The 16,154-nt window shown below is 31.3% G+C and overlaps 1 protein-coding gene across 3 annotated transcripts; it reads right to left on the bottom strand.

Annotated features, from left to right (window-relative positions):
- Positions 1 to 2,281: 2,281 nt before the first annotated feature.
- On the bottom strand, positions 2,282 to 14,696 carry LOC107949116 (serine/threonine-protein kinase STY46). Of its 3 annotated transcripts, none has more exons than XM_016883839.2 (16): positions 14,287 to 14,696; positions 10,360 to 10,474; positions 9,069 to 9,163; positions 8,870 to 8,989; positions 8,415 to 8,469; positions 7,960 to 8,070; positions 7,587 to 7,637; positions 6,977 to 7,149; positions 6,712 to 6,819; positions 6,516 to 6,589; positions 5,936 to 6,111; positions 5,513 to 5,608; positions 4,668 to 4,748; positions 4,500 to 4,553; positions 3,370 to 3,504; positions 2,282 to 2,702 (listed from the first exon to the last, which is right to left on the bottom strand). In XM_016883839.2, exons 1-16 carry the CDS (start codon positions 14,481 to 14,483, stop codon positions 2,601 to 2,603), a joined length of 1,743 nt encoding a protein of 580 aa, XP_016739328.2. In that variant the 5' UTR covers positions 14,484 to 14,696; the 3' UTR covers positions 2,282 to 2,600. The 3 variants fall into 3 exon arrangements, with proteins under 3 accessions (XP_016739328.2, XP_016739327.2, XP_040967596.1); XM_016883838.2 differs by having other exon boundaries at positions 6,977 to 7,152; positions 14,287 to 14,692; XM_041111662.1 differs by lacking the exons at positions 2,282 to 2,702; positions 3,370 to 3,504; positions 4,500 to 4,553 and having other exon boundaries at positions 4,668 to 4,764; positions 6,977 to 7,152; positions 14,287 to 14,686.
- Positions 14,697 to 16,154: the final 1,458 nt, after the last annotated feature.

Genomic DNA, 16,154 nt, shown 5'->3' on the forward strand with positions numbered 1-16,154 from the left:
TTAGTTAAATTTCACCTTTAATTTTTAAGAAAATGTCGAATTTAAACATCATTATTTTAAAAATAATATAATTATTAATTTTTTAATTTTTAATGAAAATACAGTCTAAGAATTTAAATTTTTAAATATGACAGTCCATGTGTTAATCTATGTGTATTCATGTTATTTTTTTATTTTTATAATTTTTAAATTATTTGTTGACGTGATATATAAAACATATATTGTTATATTAACATGAAATATACTTAGACTATTATGCGAGTTGCCACACTTATATCATTAAAAATTAATGTTTTGATTAGCATTTCCTTTAAAAAATAATTTAACTCTTTTTAAAAAAATTAATGGCTAAATTTAATTTTTAAAAAATAAAGACTAAATTAATAAAAGAATATAAATTTTAAGAACTAAATTTATTATTATATTAAAAGTTGAGATAATTATTTTGAAAAACACTTTGAATGCAGTGCCACTGTAATGTGATTATGTAATAGTTGATTTGTATTCCTTGATTTTTTATTTATTCATTCTTAAATAAAATAAAATATATCTTTACCTAAATAAAAAAATGCATTAAAGGCTCATACTTAAAAAATATAAATGTCATACTTATTATATTAACACTTTCTTCGATCGTTAATACTCATTAAAACTCTATTATATTCATGTGTATTATGTCTCCTATCTCTATGAATATGAAACAAATATGAAGGAATTTAAGTTTTCCATTATTGTTCACTAATAATAGTGGAATTACTGGTACAGAGTCAAAAAGAAAAGGGAATTGTGATACGCCACCGTTGATGAATTACTTTGATAAATTCAGTTATAACAAACTCTTATATGATTTTGAGTAAAATCGAGAACCATTAAGCACAAGCAAAATGCGTAGTAATACTTTTGGAAGTATCAAAAAAATGTTACTTACATGTATCAATAATAAGACTTTTTTTTTGAGGAAAGTATCAATAATAAGACTTATTCTTTCTTTTGGTGTCCCTCATTAAGTAAAAGCAAATTATCTATCCAATCTGATACTAATTAGATGCTTGAACACTCATAGACTTTCATCCGTTTGTATACGAAGTATCTTCTAACCCTTCTACAACCATTTTAGTTAATTAGACACTTCCGTTATCCAATCTAGTTTAAGATTCCTCTAGTAGCCACTCGATTAGTAAGGAGGCTCCCATATCAAGACTTACTTATTCCTTTCCACTACTTTAGTTTTTCATTGAATCCTAGGCATTAGGAGACGCTAAGATTTCGAGTTTTTTGTTGATTAGGCAACACTCAATTTGAACTAGGAAATAAGAGATTTGTAGTCCCCCGCCTTACCGCTCGGCCATGTTGCCAAAAGGCTACAAAAAAAAAAGGAGAGTATCCCCCTTTTCTTTTTCATTTTTAGATCAAATCCATACCTTCAATTGGTAACCATCTCTGTTTTAGAAGCAAATTATTATAAATTTAATAAACATATGATATGTATTAAGCAATTTTTTCTGACAAAAAAATATTTAACAAAATTTAAACAAATTTTGATAAAAATACTAATTATCACACTAAAATATTTAAATAAAAAGTATTTAACCTTTATTTTTTTCAATTATGAAAACAAATCTCAAAATTTGTGAAAATAGAAGAATGATCTATTATAAATAATATTAAATCCTATCATTAGTCTTTGTTATCTGCGCTATATGTAAGTTATGAATTTACTCTCTACAATTTAATTTAATCATATTTAGTTAGTGTAAATTTTTTTATTTTTGAAATATCAATCCTAGTCAAATGATAACTGTTAATATTACTTGCAAGTTCTTACACTAACAAACATATTATTATATGTATAAATGTTATGTCAATTTGCTATTTTCATATATTACTCATATAAAAAATTAGCTAATAGATTTGACGATTGTTGTTTTTATCAAGACAAATTAAGAATTTTGAAAAATATAACAACAAAGAATGATCAAATTAAAAAAAAAAAAAAGGACTAAACCTACAAGTATAGTACAAGACTAATACTAAAAATTAATCAAATGGATTTATCTACTACCATTTGAATTAGAATTTAAAATTTAAAACCTAAAATTAACTAATTCAAAATGAGCAATGAATAAAATTGATAAAATTAAAGTATAAGAAATAAATTCACAACTTACATAGAACTAATAACAAAATTTTAACCTACAAACAATGATTTCATGCTCAATTCATGACTCTAAAATATGATCAATTCTTAAATGAATAGGAACGTAAAAATTAAATAAAAAACTAAAAAAGTTATCAAATCACTATTGAACTATAAGGCCATGGCAGAAATATCATGTTACAAACCTCATTTATCATCCCTTCTTACAAATTTAATAAATTAAAGCTAAAAAAGGGGAATGGGAAGTAAACAATGAACATTAATTGTCATGAGAGAAAAATGAGGAAATTATCGATACCAAAATGAACAAAAACCCAATCATAAAACTTGATTAAATACTATACAGTGCTAATGCTGGGAATGGCCAACATAGTTCAAAAAGGCTATGGCTGATCAGGTTATAAACATCAACTGTATAATATATATATATATATATATTACCTCAGTGGCTGCCTCTTCTAAGGACAGAAAAGAATCCGCCGGCAGATTTCTCTTTACGTTGGTGGTCGTCGACTTTATGGTGGTTCTCGCCTTCGTCTCCAACCTATATGTAAAAAAAAATAATAATCATGCTCAAATTTAATATTTATTTAAATGTTTTGATTTGAAATAATTTTTTATAACATTTTTTTTAAAGTGCAATAATTTCAATATAATAAATCCTTATAAGTAGTGAATTAAATAATTGATTTTACAATGAATTTAATTCTAACCAATTAATTAAGTGATTAAAATAAATACCCTATATATTTACACATAATAAAACTCGAATTTAATATCTTAAAATTTCTTTTTACACAGTATGTTATATGATTGCTAGAAGAGGATAGTCATGATCATTTATATGAAAAAAACACTATTTTTCTTCATCCCTAGCTAATAGGAGTGTTTTCTTCTACCAAAAATATCTTAAAATTTCCAAAAATTTAACCAAAATTTAATTGGTTACTTTCATAACATTATCAATTAATCTAAATAGTAACACTATAAACTATTTCAATTAAAATACTTACTTTTTAAGAATCATGTCAGTATTTAAACTAAATTAGCTATACGGATTATCTATTTATTTATAACAGTAGACATTAAGTTTCCAATTCGAATAACAAAATATAATTTAACCATGAAAAGAAATTATATATACGCATAACTCTTTTAGAGGAACATTCTCCGAAAAAACAAGGTTAAGAGAAAGAGAATAGAAAACAAACCTCCATTGCAATTTGTCGCAAAATGTCTATAATTTCAGAAAAATCAGGTCTTAGGGTCGGATCTAATTGCCAGCATCTCTCAAGTAGTTCAGCAAGCCTTGGGTTAGTGTTCTTCGGAATTGTTGGACGTAGACCCTAAAATCAATGTCAATGAAATAGTGATTAGATGTGAGCCTAATATTAATCGTCTCAAACATGTCAACCAACTTGCAATGAATTTTTAATGGAATATAGTTTAATTTTGATATTTTATAAATTTAATAAATATTTATATTTAATTTAAGGTTTTTTTTATAAAGATAAAAAAATTCAATCAATTTTCTGTAACTTAATTTTTTATACACTTTTGATAACTCATGATAAAAAGTACTAGATAGAATTTTTTTTTTTAAAAAAAATGTGAAAAATTATAAGTAGATAGAAGCTTACTTATTACTTAATAGAGAATAAATTAAATTTTCTTTATTTTATTCTATTTCATTTAAGATTATATTATCCTTTATCAAACAATTTAATTATATTTGGTATTTAATTTTAGGGTAAACTACAAAAATAGTAACTTTTATTTGTCTCAAATTATATTTTAGGCACTTATGCTTGAAATGTTATATTTTGGTCACTTACGTTATTATTTTGTTACGAAGTGATCACTTTACTGTTAATCTCCGTTACCTCCCTAACAGTGGTCCTACGTGACAATCAAAATGGGTTTTAAATGCCAACCTAGATGTCCTATGTGGCAGTCCAAATTAAATTTATTTAATTAAAAACTTTTTTTCATCCTAGCAACTGAATATCCAAATTGACATTTAAAACCCATTTAGACTGCCACGTAGGTAATGGAGTTTAACAGTAGAGTGACCACTTCGTAACAAAACAATAATGTAAGTAACTAAAACGTAACATTTCAAACATAGGTGACTAAAATGTAATTTGAGGCAAACAAAAGTGAATATTTTTGTAGCTTACCCTTAATTTTAAGTAATATACCAAACAAATTTTATAACTTAAATTCAAAAATTATTTTTTGTACTTAATATTTTCAGTTTATCAGATAAAGCCTTAATATTTTAATTTAACAGCTTAACATCTATGATAAGATTAAATTAAGATTTAACTGATTGACATACCTTTTGAACGACTCCTACAGCAGCTTGTAAAGGGGTTAAATATGCATATGGTAGCTGCCAATCAAACAAAAACAAGTAACCATGGGGAACCAACCATGAGATACAGCACATATCAACCCATAAATAATCCCAACATATTAAAATAAAAGATAATGATTAAGCAAATACCTTTCCAGTTAACAACTCCCATAATACAATCCCAAAACTGAAAACATCGGCCTTGTGATCATATGGCTTGTGTTCAATAACCTTCAATGCAAAAGAACTGTTGTAAGAAAATGATGAGATGAACAACCGATTAGAGTAGGTATAAGAATCTCAACTGCATGGATTAATACGTTAGCAATTTATGTAAAGAAAATAAAAGCAACAATAAATATGTGCTCCATTTAAGTGGAAAAAGTAATAGGATGGAAGGATAGAGTGGAAGAGTAAAATAAATAAATAAATTTTGAGTATGTTCGATAAAAGAATATATTACTAGTGTTTATTTAAATTTTATTTGTATTGGTTTGAGGAAATTATATGTTTTAAATTTTCTAAATATAATTTTATTTTAATTTTTTATGAAATATTTTTTATTGTTATTTAATTTATTACATATTTTTTTAACTTTCAATTTTAATTATGGTTTATTCATCGATAATTCTTTAAATATGAATGAATGTAATGTTTTGACATTAAATTTAAAAATTAATACTTTTTACTAGCTCTCAAACATCACTCATAAAATTCTATAATTAATACATTCACTCGTAAAATTCTATAATTAATACATTTTTAATTTATAATATAATATAATACATTATATTATATTTATTTTTATTATATATTATACTACGAAGTATTATCATTCCAACCATATATCTAAAAGATGACAAATTGTATATGAAACCATATCATATCATCATCCCTAGTTTTCTTTTCCTTCTAATAATTTATGAAACACCCAAATGCAAGTTAGGATTATTTATGGAACAGTTTATAACAGCATTTCAGTCAAGAGAGCTCACCTCGGGAGCCATCCATCTATATGTTCCTGTTTCGGCCGTCATTACTCCAGATTGAGCTTTCACTCTAGCAACACCAAAATCAGCAACCTTAACCACCTGTATGAAAGCATGTAATATAATTTTATCAAGAACCGAAAGCGGTAAATGTGATTTTGATTATAGAATAATCATGTTATTAGGGGAGAAAATTAATTTCTTCGGACAATTTAAGTACCTGTCTAAGGGTGTGTTTTACTTTTCAACATAAACCAGCGTTCCAAGCCATAATTCTGGCTTTTGAAAAATCAGATTTGAGCTAAATTATTTATTTGCTCTAGTTATTTAGCTTTTGAATTTTAAAAACTTTTATTTTTACTCTACAACATCACATTTAGAATAAATATTTTATCATTTCAAAAGTACTAAGCAACTTAGGCATCTTACTTCATTTTCATCCATTAGAAGATTGGGAGCTTTCAAATCCCTGTGGATTATATTATTTTGGTGCAAGTAGTTCATCCCTTTGGAAATATCTATTGCAACTTTAAGCAAGGATGGGAGCTTGAAAACACCCTTTTGTTTATGAAGGTAATCATATACACTTCCACCCGACATAAATTCTGCAAAAGAGACAAAGGAAGGGTTTAGACAAAAAAGAAAGAAGAGAAAGAAAGCTAACATTAGTATTTGCACTCGTTTAGAAAAATAATAACCAAGAGACTGAAAGAATAATCATAAATCTCACTCAATATTTAAAGAACCAGATCGATCAATGGTTGAATAGATCAGATAATCAGTTTAATTATTTTTAATTCTAAAAATTCATAAATATTAAAAAAATTAAATATTTAAATTAATTTAAATCCGATTCAATTGGTTTTGTACCGGTTCAATCTTACACCAGTTTTTTTGTATCAACTGGACCACCGGTTTTCGGTTTAACTGGTGAGTGTAATCCCGTTCCAATAACCATTATCTCACTTTCAACACATTAGTGAAAACAACTAAAGAATGGGCAGGCTACCTGTTACAATATACAAGTTTGGAGGCTTGGTACATGCCCCAATAAATTGTACAACATTCTTGTGCCGAACTTTCCTGCAAATTTTGAAGGAAATAGTTAATTAAAGGAATAGATTATTCCTAAATCTAATGTAGTCATCCAAAAAGAAGGATTCTATTTTCATAAATATTAAAATTTCAATCTTTCTCCACAAAACCTCATGATGAAAACCTCCTGGGCAAACTCTTTCTGCAAATCAGTATTTATACGCTCTGGCTTGAGGACCTTAATAGCCACTTCTTGACTACAGTAAGTACCTTTATACCTAAAGCAGGTTAAAAAAGATAATATATAAAAGCTCAAAATGGGAAAAGGAACTCAATCAGGAAGACATTAATTCACCTAAGATCACTAAAGGACTCTGATACTACTTTGTTCAATTATATAAAAGCTTAATAAATATGTATGTATATTTCACTTACAGATCACTATATGATCCAGATGCAACTTTGGTTTCGAACTTCAACTGTCTAGGGTCAATTTCCCAAACATCAATCCCATCATTAGGAATTGCCACATAATTCTGATCGCCACTGGTGCCCACTTCGCCATAGTCCCTCGTAGGAGAAAAGGAATGTTGCTTAAGCCAAGATTGCTTCTACAAAAGAAACACGTAAATAAAAGTCTGGTTTGAGTTGCTCATCATTTTAGCACAAACTTTTTAGTGAATAAATTCCTACATAAAAAAAAATTGTCTATTGACATTAAGCATTTTTAGTGTTTACACTTTAGAACCAGTAACTTATCAAGGTAACATCGGAAAGGAGAGATCATAGTACACATCCATAGAGTTTATGCAGATCACAATACACATATTAACCAATTAGGATTCAAAACCCATTAGTCATAAAGCTTGCTATTACTAATTTACTTGCCATTAACCACATATAAACCTCCAGTGAAGATCAATACATGGGCTAATAATGCATGGTCTAATTTGCAGAAAAGATCTTTCATATTTAATATCCAAGATAACATTCAAATGTCTCAAAAAAATTTAACACGTACACTTAAAATTCAGCGGGGAATTACCTCAATTTTCAAGATTTCTTTTTCCAAAGCAAACTTAAGCCGCTCGGTTTCCTGACAATTTCATAACACAAGTCCGTCAAACGAGTTCTACAACAATTACAATTCTCTAATACCAAACCTTAAACCATTTTGTACACCAATATGCAATCATCTAGTTCCCTAAATGGAATTTTATCACAAATCCCAGAAAAAAAAATTACCCTCTACATTAACAAATGAAAGAATTCATAAGTTGAGGAAACAGAATGTTTATTAACATTGACAGATTAACATAAAATATTGAAAAACAAACAATGAGAGTTATTTTTTTAATTTTAGTTAAATAGTCTTTGTAGAAAACAATTAACTAGAGAAGATATTAAATGAAAAGCACCTCATAAGGCCAACCATCAACTACAAAACAATCCAAGGAGTAGCCATCGACTGTGGAAAACACATGTGCTTCCTGGATGTTCAGCCCAACCTCAGCAAGCAATGCGGTCAACTGCAAGTATTGCATTGGCATGAGCAACGGAATGAGAAGCAATATTAATGCATGGTTAAATGTTTAAAAGATGTATATTTCCCATCTAATGAAGTAATTCAAGTGTAGATAACAAAAAAAAAAAAAAACATTTGTTTTTACATGCAAAATGTTTAGTCAGAGAACAATACGCGTTGGCTGTTGATTGAACCAAGAACTCATATGTAACGTAAGGTTCATTGTTTATGGCTATTTTATTTCAAAAGATTTTAAAAGTGTAACCTAACCATCCGACTTCTTAAAGCAAAATTTTCAAGATAGAAAAGATATTACACTTCTATTTGACAAACAAACCTATCATATACCTGACTAAGAAGTTTTGGTTTGTCTTCTGTTGAAAATGTAACTTCATGCATGGGCCTGCATCAGCACCAAAGAATGTAAATTTCACCATCCAAATGGATAGAAAGTATATATAAAGCTTCACCAAAAATGACAGAAGCATCGGTATGTGAATGGTAAAGCAGGAAGATGAAAACTAAATATGATGGCATAAACTTGCAAAAACACACCTAAAACTGAAGTCAACTAAAGATGGTGGTGAAGCATTACTCTGAGGTTATAAGAAAGTTGAACTTTGACAAGACCTTATCAGTTAATGCACTCCTAAATATTTTAAATATCCAATACATAATATTCAAAAAGTATATGATGATCAAGTCCAAAAAAACCAAACTACCACTAACTTAACCAAAATTTTTGTATAAACAATCAGCCCTCACCTAAGGACATTTTAAGGCATAAATAAATAGTTAAATACCGGGAAAGATGTGAACTGTCAAGTAAAGAACTATCTCCATCTTGATCCTTAGACTTATTTGCTTCAAGTGCAAGGGCTTCAAGATTAGGCGATGAGCCAAAGGCAGGTGGTGGATGTATGCTGACAATTGAAAAGCCAGCTAGAATTGTCAGCATCATTAGCAATACGGTTAATGTCCAAAGTGAAAATAAAAGCAAACCTCTGTCTGTTAGAGTATTTTGGAGAATTTTGAGCAGACTCCTCGCACAGGGGGTTTGAAAGAGTGGAATCAGCTCCATCAGATGTAGATTGGACCTACACAAGTAGGTAACCATCATGAGATATTTGACTAAAAACAAAGTACAATACATTTAAGAACAATCAAGAGCTGGAACCAATAGATTATGACATTTAGATGACACGTTATTTCAAATTCAGAACTTGAATGTTTAGAAGAAACCAGCAAGATGCTCGCATCAATGTATCCAGAGATTGCATGGTTAGGGTTTACATAGTAAGAAAAAAGGAAGGGAAAATGTGTTTGGAAATCATAAAAATTAAACTGCTAACTGTGTTGACTATGCACATTATACCAAATAGAACATTTTACAATCCGTTAGCTTCATAACTTCATTCATACTTTTAGCCCCATTCAGTACTAGCAACTGCAATAGTCAACTAGATATTCAATGTGTTTATTGACAGCTATATTTCAATACTAAGAGCTCATTCTTGGAAAGATTTAATAGGACCAATCAACAAATGAAATATATAATCAAAATGCAGCTACCAATTCCAATAAGCAATCAAACACCGTTATGTACGTGAAAAACATTCTAAGTTTCACCATTATCTATCCCTATCTTTCCATCATTATCATGAATAGAAGAGAAAGCATGAAAATTGACCTCCATGATGTGAAGATGAAGTATGCAGACGCAAACCAAAAGAATAAGTCAGCTTCAGCCAACTAAATTCGAGACAAAGTCAAGACCAAATAGAGGAGGTGTTTTTGTATACGACAACTATAGGCAACAAAAATATCTATTGCTAGCCTACCCAGATTTGGGGCAAATCCTTCAAAGTCCAAAACCATAAGCCTAACATTTATTAATGAAAATTGATGCATGCACTCCAGCACTCAAAGATAAAGAATTCAACTGAAGAGAGTTGTTTGATTACAAAATGCCAAGTAGAACTTTTATTTTGCAGCACAGTACCGTAAGACTGGAGCCACAAAATACCAAAACAATATCTCAAATTCCAAATTTTCTTGCATATATGATAATAACCCATGTATATAAAGTCGTATACAATGAATGTTTCTGATAATCTAAAAGAGTTAGGTAGAGAAGTGGAATCTGACAAGTTTTTTTTTTTCAAACACATCATTCTAAGAATGAAAAAGAAATTAATGATTAGCAATAAAAAAATTTCGCTTTTACTAGAAACGTAGAGCAAATCATTATGCCCAGTCATGAAATTTAACTCAAAAGAATAAAGCTAGTCACCTGCACGAGACGAACTTCCATTGCTGGTCTGTTGGCAGGATCATGAGCCAAATACAGCAATCTCTTGTGAATCAGAACATCTTCTGCTCTTTCCACATTCACATCTAACGCATAGCTGCAATGTATTATCGCACACTTAATTGACCTATTTAATTCTCCGAGAAATCATTATCGCACATCTAACGCATAGCTGCAAATATTTAATTCTCCGAGAAATAAAAAGGAAAATGAAACAAAAAAATTTCAAATCTGCTTCACTCTACTTGTTTCTGTTGTTCCAATAGGGTCGGAAGCGTGTAAATTATTGTACTAAAAAATCACACAAAGTTCAATTCCCAAGAAAGAGAGGTAGATCACATGGATCTTTTAAATACCAAGTCTTTCCTTAGACAGAATATCCATTCTATAGTAATTTAATAGCACAATTAAATACTACTATTATACCCTCAAATATTGAAAGAAAAATAGGACAAGAAAGAACACAAGAGTTTTAACGAGGTTCGGTAAATTATATCTACGTCCTCGGGCACTAACACCAGATGATAACTTTACTATCTCCAAAATATTACAAACAAATAGAATTCCTTAAGAATTCTCAAATGGGAGAAGAGAGAAAACTAAGAGAGAAAGATTGGTTGGGATGGTTGAAATGAGAAATGGTTAGGCCTATTTATAGTTGAGGTTCAGGGACTAACTTGCAAATGGCCTAAAAAATTAGGGACCAAAATTGCAATTATCCCATTCAACTTTAAACAACTTGCCTATCACTTTTTTTCTTTCGGTGCCACTTGCACCTCCCATTTTTGACTTTTCAACAATCTCCACCTTGAAGATTTGATTAGGATAATCACATCTTCACACACTTCCTTCAACTCCCCAAATTCGATAAAGCTATCTTTTGTAGTGCCTCCAAATGCGCTCTCGAGCGCCATACACCTAAAGGTGCTCAAATTCTCAGGATGTTAATCAAGTTCAAACAATGATTAAACTTGATTGTTGTTACCACCTTAGTCATCATATCTGCGGGATTATCTGCTGTCGGAATCTTCTGAAGTAGAATTTTTCCTTTTTCAAAGACTTCCCGCACAAAGTGATATCTTACGTCGATATGCTTGGTTCTTGAATGATAGACTTGATTTTTCGCTAAATGAATAGCACTCTGACTGTCACAATATAGACTAATGTGACTTTGAACAACTCCCAAGTCTTTCAATAATCCATTAAGCCAAATAGCCTCCTTAACAGCTTCTGTAACTGCCATATATTCTGCCTCTGTAGTAGACACAACTACTGTAGACTGTAAGGTAGACTTCCAACTCACTGGGGCTTTCGCAAGAGTAAACAGATACCCCGTAGTTGAACGACGTTTATCTAAATCACCAGCAAAGTCGGAATCAACATATCCAACTACAAACTGACCAAGTGCTTCATCCTGTTCAAAAATTAAACCAACATCTACGGTTTTTCGAAGATACCGTAGAATCCATTTCACAGCTTGCCAATGTTCTTTTCCAGGATCATGCATATACCTGCTCACAACTCCAACAGCTTGTGAAATGTCAGGCCTCGTACACACCATCGCATACATCAAACTCCCAACTGCATTAGCATATGGGACTTTCGCCATATATTCTCTTTCATCTTCAGTCTTCGGAGATAATTGAGCACTAAGTTTCAAATGAGAAGCAAGTGGGGTACTTACATGTTTTGTGTTTTCATTTACACCAAAACATTGTAATACCTTTTTCAGATATTGCTTCTGATTTAAACAGAGCTTGCCTCTCAGTCTATCTCTACTTATCTCCATGCCGAGAATCTTCTTGGCCTCACCTAGATCTTTCATCTCGAACTCTTGATTCAACTGAGCCTTCAGCTTATCTATCTCATTTTGGCTCTTTGAAGCGATTAACATATCATCAACATACAAGAGTAGATAAATGAAAGATCCGTCATGCAGCTTCTGCAAATATACACAATTGTCATATTTGCTTCTTGTGTACTTCTGCCTTCTCATAAAGCTATCAAATCGCTTGTACCACTGCCTCGGGGATTGCTTCAATCCATATAGCGATTTGTTAAGCTTACAAACCCAATTTCTACCACCAGCATCTGTGTATCCTTCGGGCTGAGTCATATAGATCTCCTCTTCTAACTCACCATGCAAGAAAGCCGTCTTAACATCAAGTTGAGCTAGCTCCAAATTCAACTGTGCTACCAAGGCCAACAAAATTCTAATGGAGGAATGCTTCACAACAGGGAAAAATACATCATTGTAGTCAATTCCCTCCTTCTGAGCGTAGCCTTTAGCTACCAATCTTGCCTTGTAGCGAATATCCTTCTTGCTAGGAGATCCATCTTTCTTTGCGAATACCCACTTGCATCCGATTGCCCTTTTACCTTTCGGTAATTGCGCCAACTCCCAAGTATTATTCTTCCGGAGAGACTGCATTTCTTCATCCATGGCGTTTTTCCATTTATCACTTTTTAAGTTTTGCATTGCTTCTTGATAAGTGATAGGAATATCATCAACAACGGGAAGGGCGTAGGCCACCATATCAGTAAATCGAGCAGGTTTACGAATTTCTCTCCGTGGCCTTGCAACTGCAACTGGTTCTGGTGTACTTAGTGGTTCTTGGGTCAGAACCTCTTCAACCTCTAATTCCTCCATTGTGGCTGGAGAATTAGACTTATTAACTGGGCAAATCCCCATCTGCTCAAACTCCACCTGTTTTGGAGTACACTCCACCTGCTGTGGAGTATTGCTCGTCTGAATATCTTTATCTGCTACCTTTTTCAATGTGGTAGATTCATCAAAGGTAACATCTCTGCTACAGATCATTTTTTTTGTGCTTAAACACCAAAGACGAAATCCCTTCACTCCAGAAGTGATTCCCATAAAGAGAGCTTTCTTTGCCCTCGGATCTAACTTTGACTCCTTCACATGGTAATATGCAGTGGTTCCAAACACATGTAAGGAATCATAATCTGTAGCTGGCTTTCCAGACCATACCTCCATAGGAGTTTTTCTTTCTAATGCAGATAATGGCAAACGATTAATAAGATGGCCAGCGTATGTCACAGCCTCAGCCCAAAATTGCTTGCCCAACCCAGCATTGGACAACATACATCGAACTTTCTCAAGCAATGTTCGATTCATACGCTCTGCCAATCCATTCTGCTGTGGTGTATCCCTAACTGTGAAGTGTCGAACAATACCATACTCTTGGCACACATCGAAGAACGGATCACTTTTATATTCCCCTCCATTGTCCGTCCTAAGCCGCTTGATTTTCTTGCCAGTCTGGTTTTCGATCATAGTTTTCCATTTAAGAAAAACTCTAAGCACTTCATCCTTAGTTTACTATCTCCAAAATATTACAAACAAATAGAATTCCTTAAGAATTCTCAAATGGGAGAAGAGAGAAAACTAAGAGAGAAAGATTGGTTGGGATGGTTGAAATGAGAAATGGTTAGGCCTATTTATAGTTGAGGTTTAGGGACTAACTTGCAAATGGCCTAAAAAATTAGGGACCAAAATTGCAATTATCCTATTCAATTTTAAACAACTTGCCTATCACTTTTTTTCTTTCGGTGCCACTTGCGCCTCCCATTTTTTACTTTTCAACAGTTTCGGATCTAATCAACAGCAAGAAAAGGAAAGTAATAACACGATACTAATCCACTAATAAAAAAATTAGCTTGAAAACTGCATATTAAGCTCTACAGATTTAACCGCAACTTTAAGTCAAACAATTCCTGAACTCCAAACGCTATATATTCATCGAAGCAACAAAATTAAAACACTAAAATAAAAATTCGTATCTTAGACTCAGTACCTAAATAAAATGATAGTAGTAATTTTCAAAATAATAATCATAACCTATGCATGTAGTAAATTTAGAAGGAAAATGTAAGCGGATATTATACCGAGTAGGGAGACGTTTGAAGTGAGTCCAGAGCTCATCTTCGAAACCAGGTCGATTAGCCTCATCATTGTCGGATTCTCGGAGTCGCCGTAGAACTTCATTATACACGTCGAGTTTCTGCCGTTGCTGGCGGCTCTGCAACGACGACGTGTCGTTCGCTTTGCTTCCGCTACTCTCGTTATCCACTTCCATCACCATTGAACAAAAAAATCAAAACAAAGGAGAAAGGCGTGATTGTGATGAAGATTTTGCTTTTCGTTTACGTTGAGTTTATAGGATACGCAGATTCAACATTTAATAATAAAATTCAAATTTAAAAAAAGATAAATCATTTTATTTCTGGAAATATTATCATTTTTGGGTTCGTACGAATATTTTAATGGTGTGGTTAGTGTAGTGTGCGCACCACTCAATCAGAGCCGACGAGGGGGATTATTTATACCTAAGCAAAGCTCGATGAATATAAGGTATAATTCTACTTCCAATCCTTTTAATATTTTCATATTTAAATTTAGTCCCTATCTTTTTAATACCAATAAATTAGTCTTTATACTTTGTTTTCAATTAAAAATTGAAATCCAATTGATCACGATGTCAAATAAATTAAGTTAAAGTGGGTCATGTGGTAGTTTTAAAATAAAATTTACTAATGTGGTCTATATTACACTAATAAAGTGTCAAATAAGCAAATAAAAATGTTAAATTAATATTGTAAGGTTTTCGATTCTAAATTTAGGATTTTAATGTAAGATAGCGTTGTTTAAATAAAGAAAAATGAAAGTCAATAATTTTTCGCTTACATGACTTTCACGCAACTTTAAATTGATCATGTGAGCAAATTTTTTTTTTATTTTAAAAAAGTCACGTAGTCTAATTTAATAGAATTCTTTTGACGGTATTAACTAGACACCGCAATTTTAATTTTTAAATCAAACAAGTAAAAATACGGTTGACTAGACACTAATGTAGTGATAAATGATTTACATTGCTTAAATTATTGCTAACATAATGTCTTGAGTTTAAACCGCAACAGCTTATTCCCTTTACATTGTTAAAAGAAGGGACTAAATTTCAAAAGTTTAAAAAGTATAGAGATCGGTAACAAAATTAGACTAAATATTTAATAATTAATTAAATAGTTAATCCCTATGAATCCGTGATGCCTAAAGAAGGCCCTCTCCATCCTCTCTTCCCAATAAGATTTTCCCTCTTTTTATTTTTCCTTAATTTTTTTCACTATTTTATTTATTATCAAAAGAAGCTCCCTGGCGGCATATTCTTGGTACCCCACTGATTGGATAAGGTCTAGATGTGGAAAGACAATTTTACCCCCACCCTCCTATTTATTTTGTGATTGGCTCCTTTTAATTTGTACGATGACAATGACTTTTTGAAAATAGTAATTCACAAGTCAAATCAAATTTAAATTTTATATAAAAATTAAATAAAAATATAATTTATTTATTGTTAATTGTTTTTTATAAAATGTACCCACTTTTTTTTTTTCTAACAATCAACCGAAGTGTGTTGGTTCATGGCTCCTCAGTGCTTGGAGCAACAGTCATATAGTAGGGTCACCTTTGATATATATGCTAGCTCTCTCTTTATTATCAAAATAGCTTTAAAATATATAATGATGATGGTTGGAGATGCTTCACACAAGGTGTTGTGAACCACTAGCGATGGTGGTTCTAGATAGTTTGGAAGATAATGGAATGTTTCGAAAGGATTTTGACGGAGTGTTGGTATGTAATGTAGAGCTTGATGTGGGTGTCTTTAAACATAAGTGGTAGGGTTGTCGAAAGTTTTATTAAGATATGACTTGATATATTGGGAAGAGTTGAGAATAAAGTTAGTGGAATTTCATTG

This window comes from Gossypium hirsutum, chromosome A04, assembly GCF_007990345.1.
Source record: "Gossypium hirsutum isolate 1008001.06 chromosome A04, Gossypium_hirsutum_v2.1, whole genome shotgun sequence".
NCBI classification, from domain to species: Eukaryota; Viridiplantae; Streptophyta; class Magnoliopsida; order Malvales; family Malvaceae; genus Gossypium; species Gossypium hirsutum.